Here is a 17,793-nt window from a genome sequence, read left to right as displayed (position 1 = left end):
CGGAAGGGGGTCCGTGCAAAACATCAAAAAATAGCCAATTCTCTGCCAACCTACACGGACCCTTACACATGAAGGGCACGGAGTCCGTGCATGCACAAAAAAACCAAGATTCTGAAATGCGAGGAGGCACGGACCCTTACACAAAAGAGGCATGGGGTCCGTGCTCTGCTACACCAGAAAAACTTCAGCAATTACAGAGCCGAAATCAAGCAATAAAACTCCCAAATTTTCATCAAAACATAATCATGCATTAAATCACAATCTCTCCAAATAAGACATGAAGTTCTAGAGTTGATCAATGCTCAAAAGGATAGAACATGCATCGGTTCTAGCTATTACAATCCGAATACAAAACATAACAAGTTCGATTACATAATCGACTTCTAAAACACCAAGGCCTCACTCTATCAACTCGACCATCTAGCCATGCGATCTCTGACTCGGTCCTGCCCCACCTGTTGCCAAGCACACATACAAAGACAAGACAACAGCCGGATAATTCGGTGAGAATAATATTTCCAGTAAAAGAGACTAGCATATAATAACATGTAAATATATCAAAACATGATATCAAATCAAATTTCACATATTCCTCAAGTAATTCATTCAATTGCGGAATTAAAATGATATGCATGACTTTAAAACTTCTGGATTATCAGACTCAGATAATCAAATGTAATTCTTCTTTCTTTTTTTCTTCGGTTTGGGATCCCGAGGTTAAAATATCCAACGATTACACCGAACTCCCCTTTCGAGGTGGATGAGTTATATTTTAATCCTCTAGACTCTAGGGCATTATAGTGAGTTAATCGACACTTGTAGTAAATCGCCTACCAAGGCCACTCAGCTATAATCTCCAGATCGTCTAATTCAAAATGAATAATCAATCGTCTCAATATGAATGCATATGTAATCTCATGCATTCAAATATAAATTCAATCATAAATTCATATAAGCATATAAACATGCAAGTATGTGATTTCCTTCTAGGACACTCGAATGAATCCGGATTCGAGTTAATCGTCCTATTCCATTTCAAAGTCATCTTATACCTTATTCGCTTCGAAGGTACTTAAATCTTAAAAATCAATAATAAGGATAATAATCAATATCCAATCAAATTCATTCAAAACTCAATCAAACTTCTTCGATCGATAAATATGAAAATCGATACTGTACCGAATTCAATCTTCCAAACTGTCCAAAGCTGCTATCTCGCAACTCTGCTGACTTCAATTCAATCTATCAGAAGGAGTCATAAGGATCAATATCGACATCAAAAGCTCACTCAAACTCGATACGATCAAAACATAGAAACGATATCTAAAACTCAAACTGACGGCATAACGGCTATAAACTGATCAAACCGGAAATGCAGACAGCAATTCAACAATCCAATAAACTCATTTCAATCAATACATATCATTTCCAATCCAATCCCAACACATCTCAAATTCAAAGATTTCAAAAATCACTAAGAAAATCATAACAATTCCGATCGTCGTTAGATTTTCGAACCGTCTTAAATATACTATCACAGCTACCTCAAGAACATCCTCTCCAAATATCAATCAATTATAAAGACATACAAAAATTCAAACCTCGTAGAAATAATAGAAACTTACTTCCAAACGGAGCACTCGACGCTATGATCGCAGATATCAACTTCAGATCAAATTCCAACGGACGGATCGAGCTAAAATCGAAATCACAAATCTTGAGGAAGCTTTGAGGCGCTTCAATGGAGGGAGACGTTTGGGAGGGATGAAGGAAGAGAATGGAAGACTTAGTCAAAGTCTAGATATTATAACAAATCCTCATTTTGCGTTTTAGTTCCTGAAATTTCTGAAAATTGCATTCTAGTCCCTGATCCAAATCGAATCGGCCCTCGACTTCTATAATCTCTGATTATCTCAAATAAAGTCCATTAAGATAATTTTGGTGCGTTACAAACAGTCTCCACGAGAAAAGGCTCGGACCATCGCGATTTCAACTTCCCTGGAAATAATTTCAAACGAGAGTTAAATAACAAAAATTTCTGACCCGTTTCGAATTCCCTACGCACAATGTTTTTGTCATGCCACTTATTTGTTTTCTCCTTGTATATATTGGCATTCTCATAAGCTTCATTTCGGAATTTGTCCAATTCATTCAGTTGTAATTTCCGCAACTCCTCGTATACTTCGAGATCCATGTTCAGCTTCTTGATAGCCCAATACGCCTTGTGCTCCAACTCCAATGACAAATGGCACGCCTTACCAAACACCAACCTATAGGGAGACATCCCAATAGGTGTCTTGAATGTCGTGCGGTAGGCCCAAATAGCATCATCTAACTTGATTGCCCAATCTTTGCAATTCGTCTTAACCATTTTCTCCAAGATTTGCTTTATTTCCCGGTTAGAGATCTTCGCCTGGCCATTGGTTTGAGGATGGTACGCACACGCCACCTTATGCCTGACACCATACTTAGTGATCAAGGTATTAAAAATTTTATTTCAGCAGTGCGTACCTTCGTCACTGATTATCGCTCGTGGAGTTCCGAACCTTGTAAAAATATTTTTTTGCAGAAACTTTACTACAACATGAGCGTCATTAGTAGAGGTGGCAATTGCTTCCACTCATTTCGAAACATAATCTACTGCTAGTAAAATATAAGTGTAACCAAAGGAAGGGGGAAAGAGACCCATAAAATCAATACCCCACACATCAAACAATTTCACTTCTAAAATATTTGTGAGGGGTAATTCATGCCTTCTAGATATATTCCCCGTTCTTTGACACTTATCACATTATTTCACTAAGGTGTAACTATCTCTAAACAAAGTAGGCCAATAAAAACCAGATTGTATTACCTTAGCAGCAGTCCGTGTTGCTCCAAAATGTCCTCCATATGGTGATGAATGGCCTTGCTCTAGGATTTCTTGTGCTTCTTGACCCACCACACATCGCATAATCACTTGATCGGCACAACACTTGAAAACATAGGGATCATCCCACAATTAGAACTTAACGTCATGGAAAAATTTCATTTTCTGATGTCGGTTCAAATTTGGAGGCATAGTATCACACGACAAAAAATTAGCAATATCAGCAAACCATGAAATAGAGGAACTTACCTGAAAAATCTGTTCATCTGGGAACAATTCTTTTATGCTTTCTTCCTCCTTAACATCTCCTAGTTCCAATCTCGACAAGTGATCAGCAACCTGATTGTCGCTACCCTTCTTATCTTTGATTTAAAAATCAAATTCTTATAAGAGCATAATCCACCTTATCAAGCGTGGCTTGGCATCCTTCTTGGCAAATAAGTAGCGAATCGTTGCATGGTCAGTTTAAACAACTAATTTAGTGCCAATTAAATACGGACGAAATTTATCAAAAGCAAAAACTACTGCAAGCATCTCTTTTTTGTAGTAGTGTAGTTTTGATGTGCGGCATCCATGGTGCGACTGACATAATAAATGGCTCGAAACATTTTCTCTCTCCTCTGGCCCAAAACAGCCCCCACGACATAGTCACTAGCATCACACATCAGCTCGAAAGGCTCCTTCCAATCCGGTACAACCATGATAGGTGTTGTGATCAACGCATTCTTGATCTTCTCGAAGGCCTGCAAACAATCATCATCAAATATGAATGTCAAATCATTTTCAATCAAATTAGATAGGGGTTTAGTGATTTTTGTAAAATCCTTTATGAATCACCGATAAAACCCCATATGGCCTAAGAAACTTCTGATGCCCTTAATATTCTTAGGAGGTGGAAGCTACTCAATGGCAACCACTTTGGCTCTATCTACCGCTAATTCATTTGATGACACTTTATGTCCAAGGACAATGCCTTCTTGAACCATAAAGTGACATTTCTCCCAATTAAGAACTAAATTCTTTTCTTGGCACCTCTGTAAAACAAGAGAAAGATTATGTAAGCAATGATCAAAAGAGGAACCAAAAACTAAAAAATCATCCATAAAAACTGAAAGAGTGGGTGCCCGGTTAGCCAACTTGTGGCTAAGGGCTTTTATGACTCTATGTATAAACAATCTTTATTTAATATAATTTACATTCATTAATGGCATTTTCTTTGTCTTTCTTCATATTGTTATATTGTGATATACTATTGTTGTTTTGATAAAGACCTTGAATATACTATAGTGTAAATAAGATGAGATAGTGAATAAAGAGATATCACTATTATGAAACACATCTTATAGTCACTGTATATTCTAAACAGTTCCTAGTCAATTGAGCCATCCGCTAATAAGGATAAGGATCGCTCGAGATTGAGACTAGCATTTGTGATGCCAAGTACCACGTTTCATTGGTAATGGACATGGAGATGTTCAAAGCATGCAAATTGATATTCATATGATGAATGATCGAACTACCCTATTTGGACTTTCCAAGTGGTTATTATTATTTGAGTGGATAAGTCCGCGGTTTAGGTTGTACACCATTAGTCCTTACTACTTGAAACATCATTGAGACTCTATATGGTATTACTGTACTTTGACTCGTTTACCAACTCTATTGGGGTTATCAGGTGTCGGGATTGGGTACAGTTACGACACATATAGGAGTCGATGCTTTGTTGTCAAGGATTCACCACATACTTGCGAGTGTGGATATCCTATGTGATCTGAGGAGATATTAGTGTGACAAATCTCTGGCCAGAGTACATGACGTGCTTTAAGAAATGGTTTCCTAGTAGCACATGCGATGTCACTATTTGATCTTCAAGATGCATTGCATAGTTTGTTAGAGAACGCGGCAATCAGATCAATTATGATTAATACCCGGTGCAGCGGAAGTTTAAAATTTTATATGGAACGATTCCATAATGGGTATCAACCTTACGATTAAATTGTGTGTGTAAAAATTAAATAACAATTATAAAATTTTTACCTTTAATCTCGAATCGAGATTTTGGACACCAACAGATTTCTCTGCTCTTGTTGTATATCCCTGGAACTGATGGACGAACTGTTCTTCAATCAGGTTCACGAACAGAGATTTAATCCCTCTGATAGATTGCACTAGAAAATCTATCAGAAGTTTTCTACGAAGAGATTAACGAATTTGATCCGTTAAACCAGACTGTAATTCAAAATCACAGGCTGGATTTTTCTCGAGTAGAGGGAGAGGGGGGGGGGGGGGACGGCCACCTTTAAAAATAGACTAGGGTTTTCGAAAAATCCTTGTGACCTGTTGTGTGTAATTTCTATACTGCAATAACTTATTTATAATGTAGGCCACTAACAGCTTAGGGCCCATTAGTCATAAGTTCAAGCCCGACAAGCAAAGCCCGCATGTTCAAAAATTAATATAAAATTCATCATGACTCCGATTGATAAACCGATTTCACCAATGTGCACAGAAACCATTTCTGCACATTTTAAAGTCAAGATAAATTTTTTTGAATCTGAATTCAGTGGTTTCCAAAAATGGCCATCCCTATGTCATTTTAGGAAATCTTACTCCTCTACTCATAATTAAGAAGTCCAACTTCTTTGTTCATTAAATTTAACTCTTTAAATTTAACTATCTCAACGGGGATTAAAAATCCATTACTCTGTGTGACCCTCAATGGTTCAGGGATACAGCTAGCCGTGGGCTCACAACTCCTTGTGACTCGAAACAACAATTTCCGACTTGCCCATCGAATCATGGTATGAGCGCCTAGCAACATCGCCCCATGATTCCCTAGGTATCACTGATAGTGCCTGCAAGAACCAATAGATTTTGGTTAGCGTACAGTACGGTCCCTTCATCCATATATCCCGATCGAATCAACAACCATTGGTATATCGAGAGTCGTTCGAGATTCGATAACTATGCAATACATCTTGAAGATCAAATAGTGACATCGCATGTATTACTAAGAAACCATTTCTTAAAACACATCATGTACTCTGGCCAGAGATTCGTCACACTAATATCTCCTCAGATCGCATAGGATATCCACACTCGCAAGTATGTGGTGAATCCTTGACAACAAAGCATCGACTCCTATATGTGTTGTAACTGTACCCAATCCCGACACCTGATGACCCCAATGGAGTCGGTAAACGAGTCAAAGCACAGTACTAGCATATAGAGTCTCAATGATGTTTCAAGTAGTAAGGACTAATGGTGTACAACCAAAACCGCGGACTATATCCACTCGATAAGTGATAACCACTTGGAAAGTCCGGATAGGGTAGTTCGATCATTCATCATATGAATATCCATTTGCATGCTTCGAACATCTCTATGTTCCTTACCAATGAAACGTGGTACTCTGCATCGCAAATGCTAGTCTCAAACTCGAGCGATCCTTATCCTTATTATCGGACGACTCAATCGACTAGGAACAGTTTAGAATATACAGTGACTATAAGATGTGTTTCATGATAGACATCTCCATGTTCTACCACATCTTACATACACTATAGTATATTCAAGGTCTTTATCAAAACAACAATAGTATATCACAATATCACAATATGAAGAAAGACAAAGTCATTGCCATTAATAAAAGTGTAAATAATATTAAACAAAAGATTGTTTATACAAAGAGTCATCAAAGCCCTTAGCCACAAGTTGGCTCACCGGGCACCCACTCTTTCATAGTTATCGAATCTCGAACGACTCTCGATGTACCAATGGTTGTTGATTCGATCGGGATATATGGATGAAGGGACCATACTGTACGCTAACCAAAACCTACTGGTTCTTGCAGGCACTATCAGTGATACCTAGGGAATCATGGGGCGATGTTGCTAGACGCTCTTACCATGATTCGTTGGGCAAGTCGGAAATTGTTGTTCCGAGTCACAAGGAGTTGTGAGCCCACGGCTAGCTGTATCCCTGAACCATTGAGGGTCACACAAGTAATGGATTACTAAACCCCGTTGAGATAGTTAAATTTAATGAAAGAGAAGTTGGACTTCTTAACTAAAGGGAGTGAAATTTCCTAAAATGACATAGGGATGGACATTTTTGGAAATCACTGAATTCGGATTCAGAAAAATTATCTTGACTTCAAAAGATGCAGAAATGGTTTCTGTGCACATTGGTAAAATCAGTTTATCAATCGGAGTCACGATGAATTTTATATTAATTTCTATAATAACAGGCTTGGCTTGTTGGGCTTAAGTTATGGATTGTGGGCCCTAAGGAGTTAGAGTCCTAATACAATTATAACTTAATCTAGTCTAGAAATTATCTATAAATACATGTGTAGTGTTCAAAAATTACACACAATTCCTCTTGCAATTTTCGAATTACACACATATATTTTCAAGGGGATTTTCAAAAATCCTCTACTCCTTTTTGAGATAATTCAGTCTGTTATTTTTTTGAAAAATTACATCCTGAATTGACAGATCAAATCTGTTTAATCTCTTCGATAAACATCTGATTGATTTCTAGTGCAATCAATCAGAGGGTTTCTGTTTTCTGTTCGTGGACCTAATTCCGGAGATTGATCGAGCAAGTCATCGGTTCCCGGGATTTACAAGAAGAGCAGATTAAATTCTGTTGGAGTCCATAATCAAGACTTAGCTTGAAGAGGTAAAATATTTAACTGTGTTTATTATTTTACTTGCAACAATTTTAATCGTTAGGATTTGATACCCACGATATGGAATCGTTCCATATCGAAAAATAAAAATTTTTAAACTTTCGCTGCTCCGGATATCACATCCGTGTGATCAGAGAACGCGTGTTCCAACAGTGGTATCAGAGACAGGTCGTAAACTTTGATCAAACGATTAAAATTAATCGATTGTACAAAATTTTTAATCCTCGGTTTTTGGAAAACAAAACAAAATTTTAAACGAAAATTAAATTTGAACAGGGCAACGGGGCAGCGATCGTCGCTGCCCAGGGCAGCCAAGGGGCTTCCCTACACCCCACGTGGGGGCGGGGCTGCCCGGGAACGTCCCGGGCAGCCCGGAAAATTAAATTTTTTATTTTTTCTAGAATTTTAAATTTTTGAAATTTTAGTTTTTGGTCCGATCGAAAATTGTTTTTGATTGGTCCGCGAGGCGTCGGATCAAATTGTTTGAGTCCGAAATTTTTAAAATTAATTTTTGGAAAATTTATAAATTTTATCCGTTAAATTAGATTTTATAAAAATTAATTATTTTGGTACAATTGATGATAAGATATGATCTTATGAAAGGATGATATAAAATTTGATTTTATCTTTTTAATTATGATGTCATTGCATGTTATCCAATTATTTAATTATTGAATTAATTATTGGATAAAAGGATGATCGATTGACATGACCAATATTATAGGTGTAGTTAGGTTGTTTACATTTGGTTTTATTTTTGTTGGGTTTTATTAATGGGCTTGGTTTATGGCCCAATTTGAATTGTCATTTGTAATAAAAAGTGGGTCTGGTTTATGGCCCGTTCCCACCCTTAAATATGTATCCCGTACTTGTCATCGAAATTTATTGTAAATTTATTAGACGTAGTGGGAGATAAAGATTTGAAGACAATGGTGGGCCCAGCAGACAATAAAGACCGAAGAAATGTAAATTGGAAGCTCAATGTAATAGGATTGCATTGCATACCTGCATATCACCTAGGATTGGACTTAGACTCGTGATTGGAAACCACGGGTCGATTAGTGATTGTGATCGATCATCCTTTAAATAATATATGATATTATTGTTGTATGCATGTTTAGACTAAATTGTATGAATCCCGCAAGCATACAAACTTTAAAAGATGAGACGAATTTTCAAAATTAAAAATCCCTCATTTTAAATATGATTTAAAATTGATATCAAGATTTATAAAGGGAATTTAAATATTGTTTAAATGTTCCTACCTTCCATCAACGATCAATGTATGAGATGCTACCCGCGGGCACGGTTTGGCTCATATTATTGGGGGGGGGGGGGGGGGGGCCCGTTCGTCGGAAAGCTGTACATTGGATCGACACATGTTGTAAGTTGGGTGAAACTCCCATGGGATTGGCTCATATTATTGGGGATCCACATGGCGACCGTCTATCACAACTTAATATTGATGGGTAATCTTGACATGTGACAATAAACGGCGTCATATTATTGGGCCCTTATTGGACATGAGGTAAAAACATGGGGGTTGCTTTGGAAGCAATTGAGCTCTACCTTTTGAAAATTATGGTTGGCTGATATTATTCGGGACTATAGTTTGTCAATTGGACTCCATGTTCCCACTAAGGAAACTAGTTTCCCGTTTTCACTAGAAGGTAGTGAAACCGTTAAAATAGTGGGAGTGAAATTCATAAAATAAATTTTGCCATATTTTATGTCTTAGTAAATTAATTAAACAATCATCGGTTATTGTCTGTTTCATCTCATTATATCATTATGATGAATCTTCGTAATCCACATGTTTCAATTCTCGAACAAAATAAACTTTCTGGCGCAAACTATACGGAAAGGTTCCATGAGTTAAGATTGTCCTGAATTCGGAAAAGATTTTCTAAGTGTTAGAAAAGGCTCCTTTAAAAAATAGCCCCAGCTGATTTAACTTCGAAAAGGTTGGCCAAACTAGAGAAATGGTTGGACCATGATCTCAAGGACAAATGTTACATGCAAAACTAGACAAGTCTAAAGAAGTTTGCCATCACTGCAAGAAACCCGGTTACTGGAAGTGCAACTGCAAAGAATATATATCGAGTAGTTACGAACTGCAGAGGATATATTTTATAAATGTTTCACTTAATAATACTTTTTGGGTATTGGATACCAGATGTAGATCTCACATTTTCAATGAGTTGCAGATGATGACAATAAGTCGTAAGCTTAGGATGGGTGAGACCCAGTTAAGGCTCAGGAATGGTTCCAGAGTTGAATCCAAAAGCTATGGGAAACATTTGTTTAATTTTGCAAAAACAATTTTAAGCTATATTTTGAGAGAGATGTTTTTATTTATACCAAGATTTCATTAAAACATTATTTCTTTTTCTATTCTTGATAGAGAAGATATTTCTTGAAAATTTGCGAATGAGATTTGCAATATTTACAAGAATGAATGTTTGATTTGAAATGGACAATTTAAAAATGATCTATATAACTTAAAATTAAAAGACGTTCCAGTTGATTATGTTGATAAACCGGTAACAACAAACAAAAGAAAAATCGATAGTCAAAACCAGGCAAACCTTTGGCATGCTAGGCTAGGTCATATTTCCTCAAGGAGGATGAACAAGCTAGTGGGAGAGGGCATGTTTGATATGTCTGATATTAACTCTCTACCTACTTGTGAGTCCTGCCTAAAAGGAAAAATGACTAAATCTCCTTTCAAAGGGAAACCTGAGCGTAGTCAAAATCTGTTGGATTTGATCCATACGGATGTTTGCGGCCCATTTAATATTGGTACTAAATTTGGTCACACCTACTTCATTAACTTTACTGATGATTAATCTAGGTATGGGTATTTATATTTAATGAAATACAAGTCTGAATCATTTGAAAAGTTCAAAGAATTCAAGGCTGTAGTAGAAAACAAACTAGGTAGAAGTATTAAAGCACTTCGATCGGATCGAGGTGGAGAATACTTAAGTACCGAGTTTTTTAGCTATCTAAAAGAGAATGGGATTCTCTCTCAGTGGACTCCTCCTATGACACCTCAGCTGAATGGTGTCTCGGAGCGTCGCAATCGAACTTTGTTGGACATGGTTCGATCTATGATGAGCTTCACTGAGCTCCCTCCTTCGTTTTGGGGCTATGCACTTGAAACGGCGGTATTGTTGTTGAACAATGTTCACACCAAAGCAGTGAATAAAAATCCATACGAGTTATGGAATGGCAAAGCTCCTAAGTATTCGTACTTGAGGATTTGGGGATGTCCTGCTTACGTGAAGCAGACAGTGGGAGATAAGTTGGATAGTCGATCCACCTTATGTTATTTTGTAGGATATCCAAAGAATTCAATCGGATATTATTTCTATCATCCTACTGAAATAAAAGTGTTTGTTTCGAGGAATGCCACCTTCATAGAGAAGGAGTTTTTATTAGATAAGAAAGGTAAGATGATGGAACTCGAAGAAATTCGAGAAGAACCTGAGATACAAAATAACGATCCCACACCTCAAGAACCTTCAGTGGACACGCCTACATCTAGGAGATCCGAGAGGACTTCTAGACCTCCTATTCGATATGGTCTTCTTCTTGAAGGGGATCAAAGTGAACCCGACATTGTATGTGATCCAAGAAACTTCAAGGAAGCAATTTATGATGCGGATTCAAATTTATGGCTTGATGCTATGCAGTCGGAAATAGACTCGATGCATACAAACCAAGTTTGGTCTTTAGTAGATTCTCCCGATGGAATTGTTTTAATAGGGTGTAAATGGATCTACAAGAGAAAACTTGGGCCTGATGGCAAGGTACTCACCTACAAGGCACGATTGGTAACAAAAGGTTATACTCAAAGACAAGGAGTTGACTATGATGAAACCTTTTCACCAGTCGCAATGTTTAAGTCCATAAGAATCCTTATTGCCATAGCAGCATGGTATGACTATGAGATATGGCAAATGGATGTGAAGACTGCATTTCTTAATGGAAACATTAAGGAAGAAATCTATATGATGCAGCCCGAGGGATTCACATCCATGGGAAGCGAGCATAAGGTATGCAAGCTTCAGAGATCAATTTATGGTCTCAAACAAGCATCAAGAAGTTGGAACCAGAAATTTGATGAAACAATAAAGGACTTTGGTTTCATCAAAAACCCGGAGGAACCGTGCGTGTACAAGAAAGTAGTTAAGGATGCGGTGACGTTCTTAGTGCTTTATGTTGATGACATCCTACTCATTGGGAATGACGTAGGGATGTTACAGTCAACAAAGATATGGTTATCAGGTAGATTCTCGATGAAGGATTTGGGTGAGGCCTCCTATATTCTAGAGATACAGATCTATAGAGATAGATCTAAGAGAATGATAGGACTCACTCAAGCAACCTACATCGACACCATATTGAAAAGGTTTTCTATGGATGAGTCCAAGAGAGGACATCTACCTATATGTCATGGAGTTTCTCTATCCAAGTCTATGTGTCCCAAGACTGACGAAGAGATAGAGAAAATGACACACATACCATATGCGTCAGCCATAGGTAGTATTATGTATGGGATGATATCTACTAGACCGGATGTAGCCTTTGCTCTGAGTGTCACGAGCAGATATCAGGCCAACCCCGGTCAAATGCATTGGAAAGCCGTGAAGGATATTCTTAAGTACTTGAGAAGGACTAAGAATATATTCATGGTTTATGAAGGAAGAGAATTGAAATTGGAAGGCTATACCGACTCTAGCTTCCAAAGTGACGTGGATGACTCAAAGTCAAACTCTGGATTTGTATTCATGCTCAATGGTGGTGCTGTCTCTTGGAAGAGTTCCAAGCAGGACACCACAGCGAATTCCACCACTGAGGCAGAATACATTGCAGCATCAGCTGCTGCTAAAGAGGCCGTTTGGATGAGGAATTTCGTCCAAGAGTTGGGCGTAATTCCTGAAGCTGTTGGTCCAGTTCCGGTGTACTGCGACAACACTGGTGCCGTTGCTCAGGCAAAGGAACCAAGGTCTCATCAAAGATCCAAACACGTACTGAGGAAATACCACATCACCCGAGAGATTGTGGAAAGAGGAGACATCACTGTCGAGAGAGTGGCCTCTACAGACAATATCGCTGATCCACTTACTAAGCCCTTACCAGGACCATTGTTTGACAAACATCGCAAAGCAATGAGATTACGTAGTATGACTAGTTGGCTTTAGGGCAAGTGGGAGATTGAAAGAGTGGGTGTCCGGTTAGCCAACTTGTGGCTAAGGGCTTTTATGACTCTATGTATAAACAATATTTTTTTAATATAATTTACATTCATTAATGGCATTTTCTTTGTCTTTCTTCATATTGTTATATTGTGATATACTATTGTTGTTTTGATAAAGACCTTGAATATACTATAGTGTAAATAAGATGAGATAGTGAATAAAGAGAGATCACTATTATGAAACACATCTTATAGTCACTGTATATTCTAAACAGTTCCTAGTAAATTGAGCCGTCCGCTAATAAGGATAAGGATCGCTCGAGATTGAGAATAGCATTTATGATGCCAAGTACCACGTTTCATTGGTAATGGACATGGAGATGTTAAAAGCATGCAAATGGATATTCATATGATGAATGATCGAACTACCCTATTCGGACTTTCCAAGTGGTTATTATTATTTGAGTGGATAAGTCCGCGGTTTTGGTTGTACACCATTAGTCCTTACTACTTGAAACATCATTGAGACTCTATATGCTAGTACTGTACTTTGACTCGTTTACCGACTCTATTGGGGTCATCAGGTGTCGGGATTGGGTACAGTTACGACACATATAGGAGTCGATGCTTTGTTGTCAAGGATTCACCACATACTTGCGAGTGTGGATATCCTATGCGATCTGAGGAGATATTAGTGTGACAAATCTCTGGCCAGAGTACATGATGTGCTTTAAGATATGGTTTCCTAGTAGCACATGCGATGTCACTATTTGATCTTCAAGATGCATTGCATAGTTATCGAATCTCGAACGACTCTCGATTTACCAATGGTTGTTGATTCGATCGGGATATATGGATGAAGGGACCGTACTGTACGCTAACCAAAACCTACTGGTTCTTGCAGGCACTATCAGTGATACCTAGGGAATCATGGGGCGATGTTGCTAGACGCTCTTACCATGATTCGTTGGGCAAGTCGGAAATCGTTGTTCCGAGTCACAAGGAGTTGTGAGCCCACGGTTAGCTGTATCCCTGAACCATTGAGAGTCACACAAGTAATGGATTACTAAACCCCGTTGAGATAGTTAAATTTAAAGAGTTAAATTTAATGAAAGAGAAGTTGGACTTCTTAACTAAAGGGAGTGAAATTTCCTAAAATGACATAGGGATGGGCATTTTTGGAAATCACTGAATTCGGATTCAGAAAAATTATCTTGACTTCAAAAGATGCAGAAATGGTTTCTGTGCACATTGGTAAAATCAGTTTATCAATCGGAGTCACGATGAATTTTATATTAATTTCTATAATAACAGGCTTGGCTTGTTGGGCTTAAGTTATGGATTGTGGGTCCTAAGGAGTTAGAGTCCTAATACAATTATAACTTAATCTAGTCTAAAAATTATCTATAAATACATGTGTAGTGTTCGAAAATTACACACAATTCCTCTTGCAATTTTTGAATTACACACATATATTTTCAAGGGGATTTTTCGAAAATCCTCTACTCCTTTTTGAGATAATTCAGTCTGTTATTTTTTTGAAAAATTACATTCTGAATTGACAGATCAAATCTGTTTAATATCTTCGATAAACATCTGATTGATTTCTAGTGCAATCAATCAGAGGGTTTCTGTTTTCTGTTCGTGGACCTAATTCCGGAGATTGATCGAGCAAGTCCTCGGTTCCCGGAATTTACAAGAAGAGCAGATTAAATTCTGTTGGAGTACATAATCAAGCCTTAGCTTGAAGAGGTATAATATTTAACTGTGTTTATTATTTTACTTGCAACAATTTTAATCGTTAGGATTTGATACCCACGATATGGAATCGTTCCATATCGAAAAATAAAAAAATTTAAACTTCCGTTGCTCCGGGTATCACATCCATGTGATCAGAGAACGCGTGTTCCAACAAAAACTTCCATCACATCCTCCACCATATCTGCAAAAATCGTCATCATACACCGCTGAAAAGTCGTCGGTGCATTACACAAGTCAAAGGGCATCCTCCTAAAAGCAAACGTGCCATATGGACATGTAAAAGTTCTCCTGATCCTCTGGTGCTATAGCAATTTTAATATACCCTGAATAACCATCTAAGAAACAGTAATAGAAATAACTAGCAAGTCTATCAAGAATCTGATCAATGAAAGGAAGTGGAAAATGATCCTTACGAGTAGCTTTGTTCAACTTCCTATAATCTACACAAACTCACCAGCCAGTTACTGTACGTGTGGAGATTAACTCATTATTTTCATTTTTAACCACGGTAATCCCACCTTTCTTAGGCACCACTTGAACAGGAGACACCCAACTACTGTCAGAAATAGCATAAATCACACCCGCATTCAACAATTTTAAACCTTTTTCTTAACTACTTCTTTCATGGAGGGATTCAACCGCCTCTGATGATCAACATAAGGAGTATATGACTCTTCCATCAAAATTTTATGCATGCAGATTGTTGGACTAATACCCTTAGTATCAGAAATTGACCATCCTAAGGCAGTTTAAAAATTTTTCAAGACTCTCAAAAACTTATCCTTTTCGACCTCAAACAGATGAGCTGAAATAATGACAGGACAAGTAAAATTCTCACCAAGGAATGCATAACATAAATATGCAGGCAATTCTTTAAGATCATGAGTTTCAGCAGATACCTCTGGTGCACTATTTTCCAATGTTTCAGATTCCTTAGTACTCACCATTTTTTCTTTCGGAGCTCCCTCAAGAAATGCTTCTTGTTCATGTAGCTCCCAATCCTCTTTCTTATCAAATACCTCATCTGCCACCAAACATCTTTCTAGTGGATCAGTAATTCCTGCACATGAAAAAGAATTATGAGAATCAATAATTTCAATAATTTTACATGTACTTACCTCGTTTGGTCTCCTCATGGTATGATAAATATTGAAAATCACAGCTTCACCACCAACTCGAAGTGTGAGCTCTTCCTTGTGGACGTCGATTAGCGCACGTGCAGTAGCTAGAAAAGGTATCCCAAAAATCAAGGGAGTTTATTCATCCTCATCCATGTCAAAAATCACGAAGTCTGCTGAAAATATGAACTTGTAGACCTTCACCAAAACATCCTCCACAATACCTCATGGGTATGTGATACTTCTATCGGCTAGCTGTAACGTGATGGTGGTCGCTCTGACTTCTCCAAGCTCCAAAGTCTTGTAGACAGAAAAAGGCATCAAATTTATACTTGCTCCTAAATCACATAAAGCTCTATTTACTTTAGAACCATAAATAAAACAAGGGATAGTAAAACTCTCTGGATCCATAAGATTTTGTGGCAACTTTTTCTGCAGGATTGCACCGCACTCTTCTGTCAGGTTCACCACTTCATTGTCTTGCAATCTTTTCTTCTTAGACATCACATCCTTGATGAACTTTGCATAGTTGGGCATTTGTTTCAAGGCATCTACAAATGAAATATTGATGTGTATCTTCTTGAAGATGTCTAGGAACTTGGAAAACTGCTCATCAAGTGCCTTTTTCTTGAACCTCTGTGGATAAGGAAGTTGAGGCTTGTACATCGATTTTGATTCAGATTCTTTCTTGGGCTCTTCAACAATAATTTCTTCAACCACTGGTTCTTCAACTTCCTTTGCTTTTCTCTGATCCTCAACCTTTAACTTCTTACCACTTCTTAACTCCACCGCTTTGCATTGCTCTTTTGGATTCACTTTTGTATTATTGGGAAACTGCCCTCGATTCTGATCCTTCAAAGCAGTTGCAAGTTGCCCAATCTTTGTTTCCATGGATTTCATCATAGCCCCCAAACTGCACATATGAGTCTCCATGTTGTCCATTCGATTCTCAGACCTCGACATCCTCTTGTTAGATTCATTGACATATGTAGCAACAACATCCTCCAAAGACGCCTTTCCTTCACCCTTGTTTGTATTGAATCCCGGAGGGGGATTCAACACATTTTTGTTGTTGGCATAGGAAAAATTTGCACGGTTACGTAAGCCAGGATGATAAGTATTGGGCGGAGGATTACATCAATAATTCCCATTGCCTCTGGGATTTATGTACTGAGCTTTCTCAGGTGGATGAGATTCTTCTATGGCAACTGATACACCTGATGGGTCTGCTATACTCACCTTATTCATCGCAGCAACCTGTGTAGTCAACGCAGATAATTGTGCAGTGATGGAAGTGAGAGGATCAACACTGTACACTCCCTTCTTGATTCCCATGCGTTCATATGGCCATTGATAACTATTGATGGTCATTTGTTCCAGCATCTCATAGGCCTGAATGGGGTCCTTGGAAAATATGGTACCACCAGCAGCAGAGTTTACGGACATTCTTGTAGGCGTGTTCAACCCATTGTAGAAAGCTCTATTTCTTCCCAATCTTCAAAATTATGATTAGGACAACGCCTCAACAAATCTTTATACCTTTCCCATGCCTCATATAGATGTTATGAATCCTGCTGATGAAATGTGTTGATCTCAATCTTCAGCTGGGTGGACTTGGCCGGTGGAAAATACTTCGCTAAAAATTTCACATCCATGTCCTCCCAAGTAGTTATGCTTCCTAGCGGCAACAACTGCAACCAACTCCGTGCCTTATCCTTGAGAGAAAAAGGGAACAAGCGTAAACATATAATATCCTCAGAAACACCATTTATTTTTACCGTATCAGTAATCTCCAGAAAAGTGCGCAAGTGTAAGTGAGGATCAGCTGTGGCTCTTCCATTGAACTGGTTCTGCTGAACCATGTTGATTAATGTCGGCTTCAACTCGAAGTTGTTGGCATTTATTGTCCCTCGAGCGATTCCAGAATAGTGAGCTTGGATCGTCGACCTGAAATGATCTCTGATGGCACCAAGGGAATTTCATTAACATTTTCTTCAGCCATGTTTTTTTGTTCTTCTCTCCTCGCTCTTCTCAAAGCACGTGCAGTTCGTTCGATCTCTGGATCAAAGAGTAAAGAATTCGCGCTTTGAGATCTTCGCATAAACTACAGTTAAGAACAACAAAAATTTATTAGTAACTTAAA

General features: G+C 38.1%; 1 protein-coding gene across 1 annotated transcript; it reads right to left on the bottom strand.

The window, feature by feature from the left end:
* Positions 1-1,927: 1,927 nt before the first annotated feature.
* LOC140877333 (uncharacterized) lies at positions 1,928-16,553 on the bottom strand. The gene is made up of 8 exons (XM_073280869.1): positions 15,893-16,553; positions 15,477-15,592; positions 14,794-14,910; positions 3,457-3,612; positions 3,119-3,223; positions 2,855-2,974; positions 2,044-2,413; positions 1,928-1,998 (listed from the first exon to the last, which is right to left on the bottom strand). The coding sequence occupies exons 1-8, from the start codon at positions 16,551-16,553 to the stop codon at positions 1,928-1,930; spliced, it is 1,716 nt and encodes a 571-aa protein (XP_073136970.1).
* Positions 16,554-17,793: the final 1,240 nt, after the last annotated feature.

Source organism: Henckelia pumila, chromosome 2 (assembly GCF_033568475.1).
Source record: "Henckelia pumila isolate YLH828 chromosome 2, ASM3356847v2, whole genome shotgun sequence".
NCBI lineage: Eukaryota > Viridiplantae > Streptophyta > Magnoliopsida > Lamiales > Gesneriaceae > Henckelia > Henckelia pumila.
This window is presented reverse-complemented; position numbering and strand designations above follow the sequence as displayed.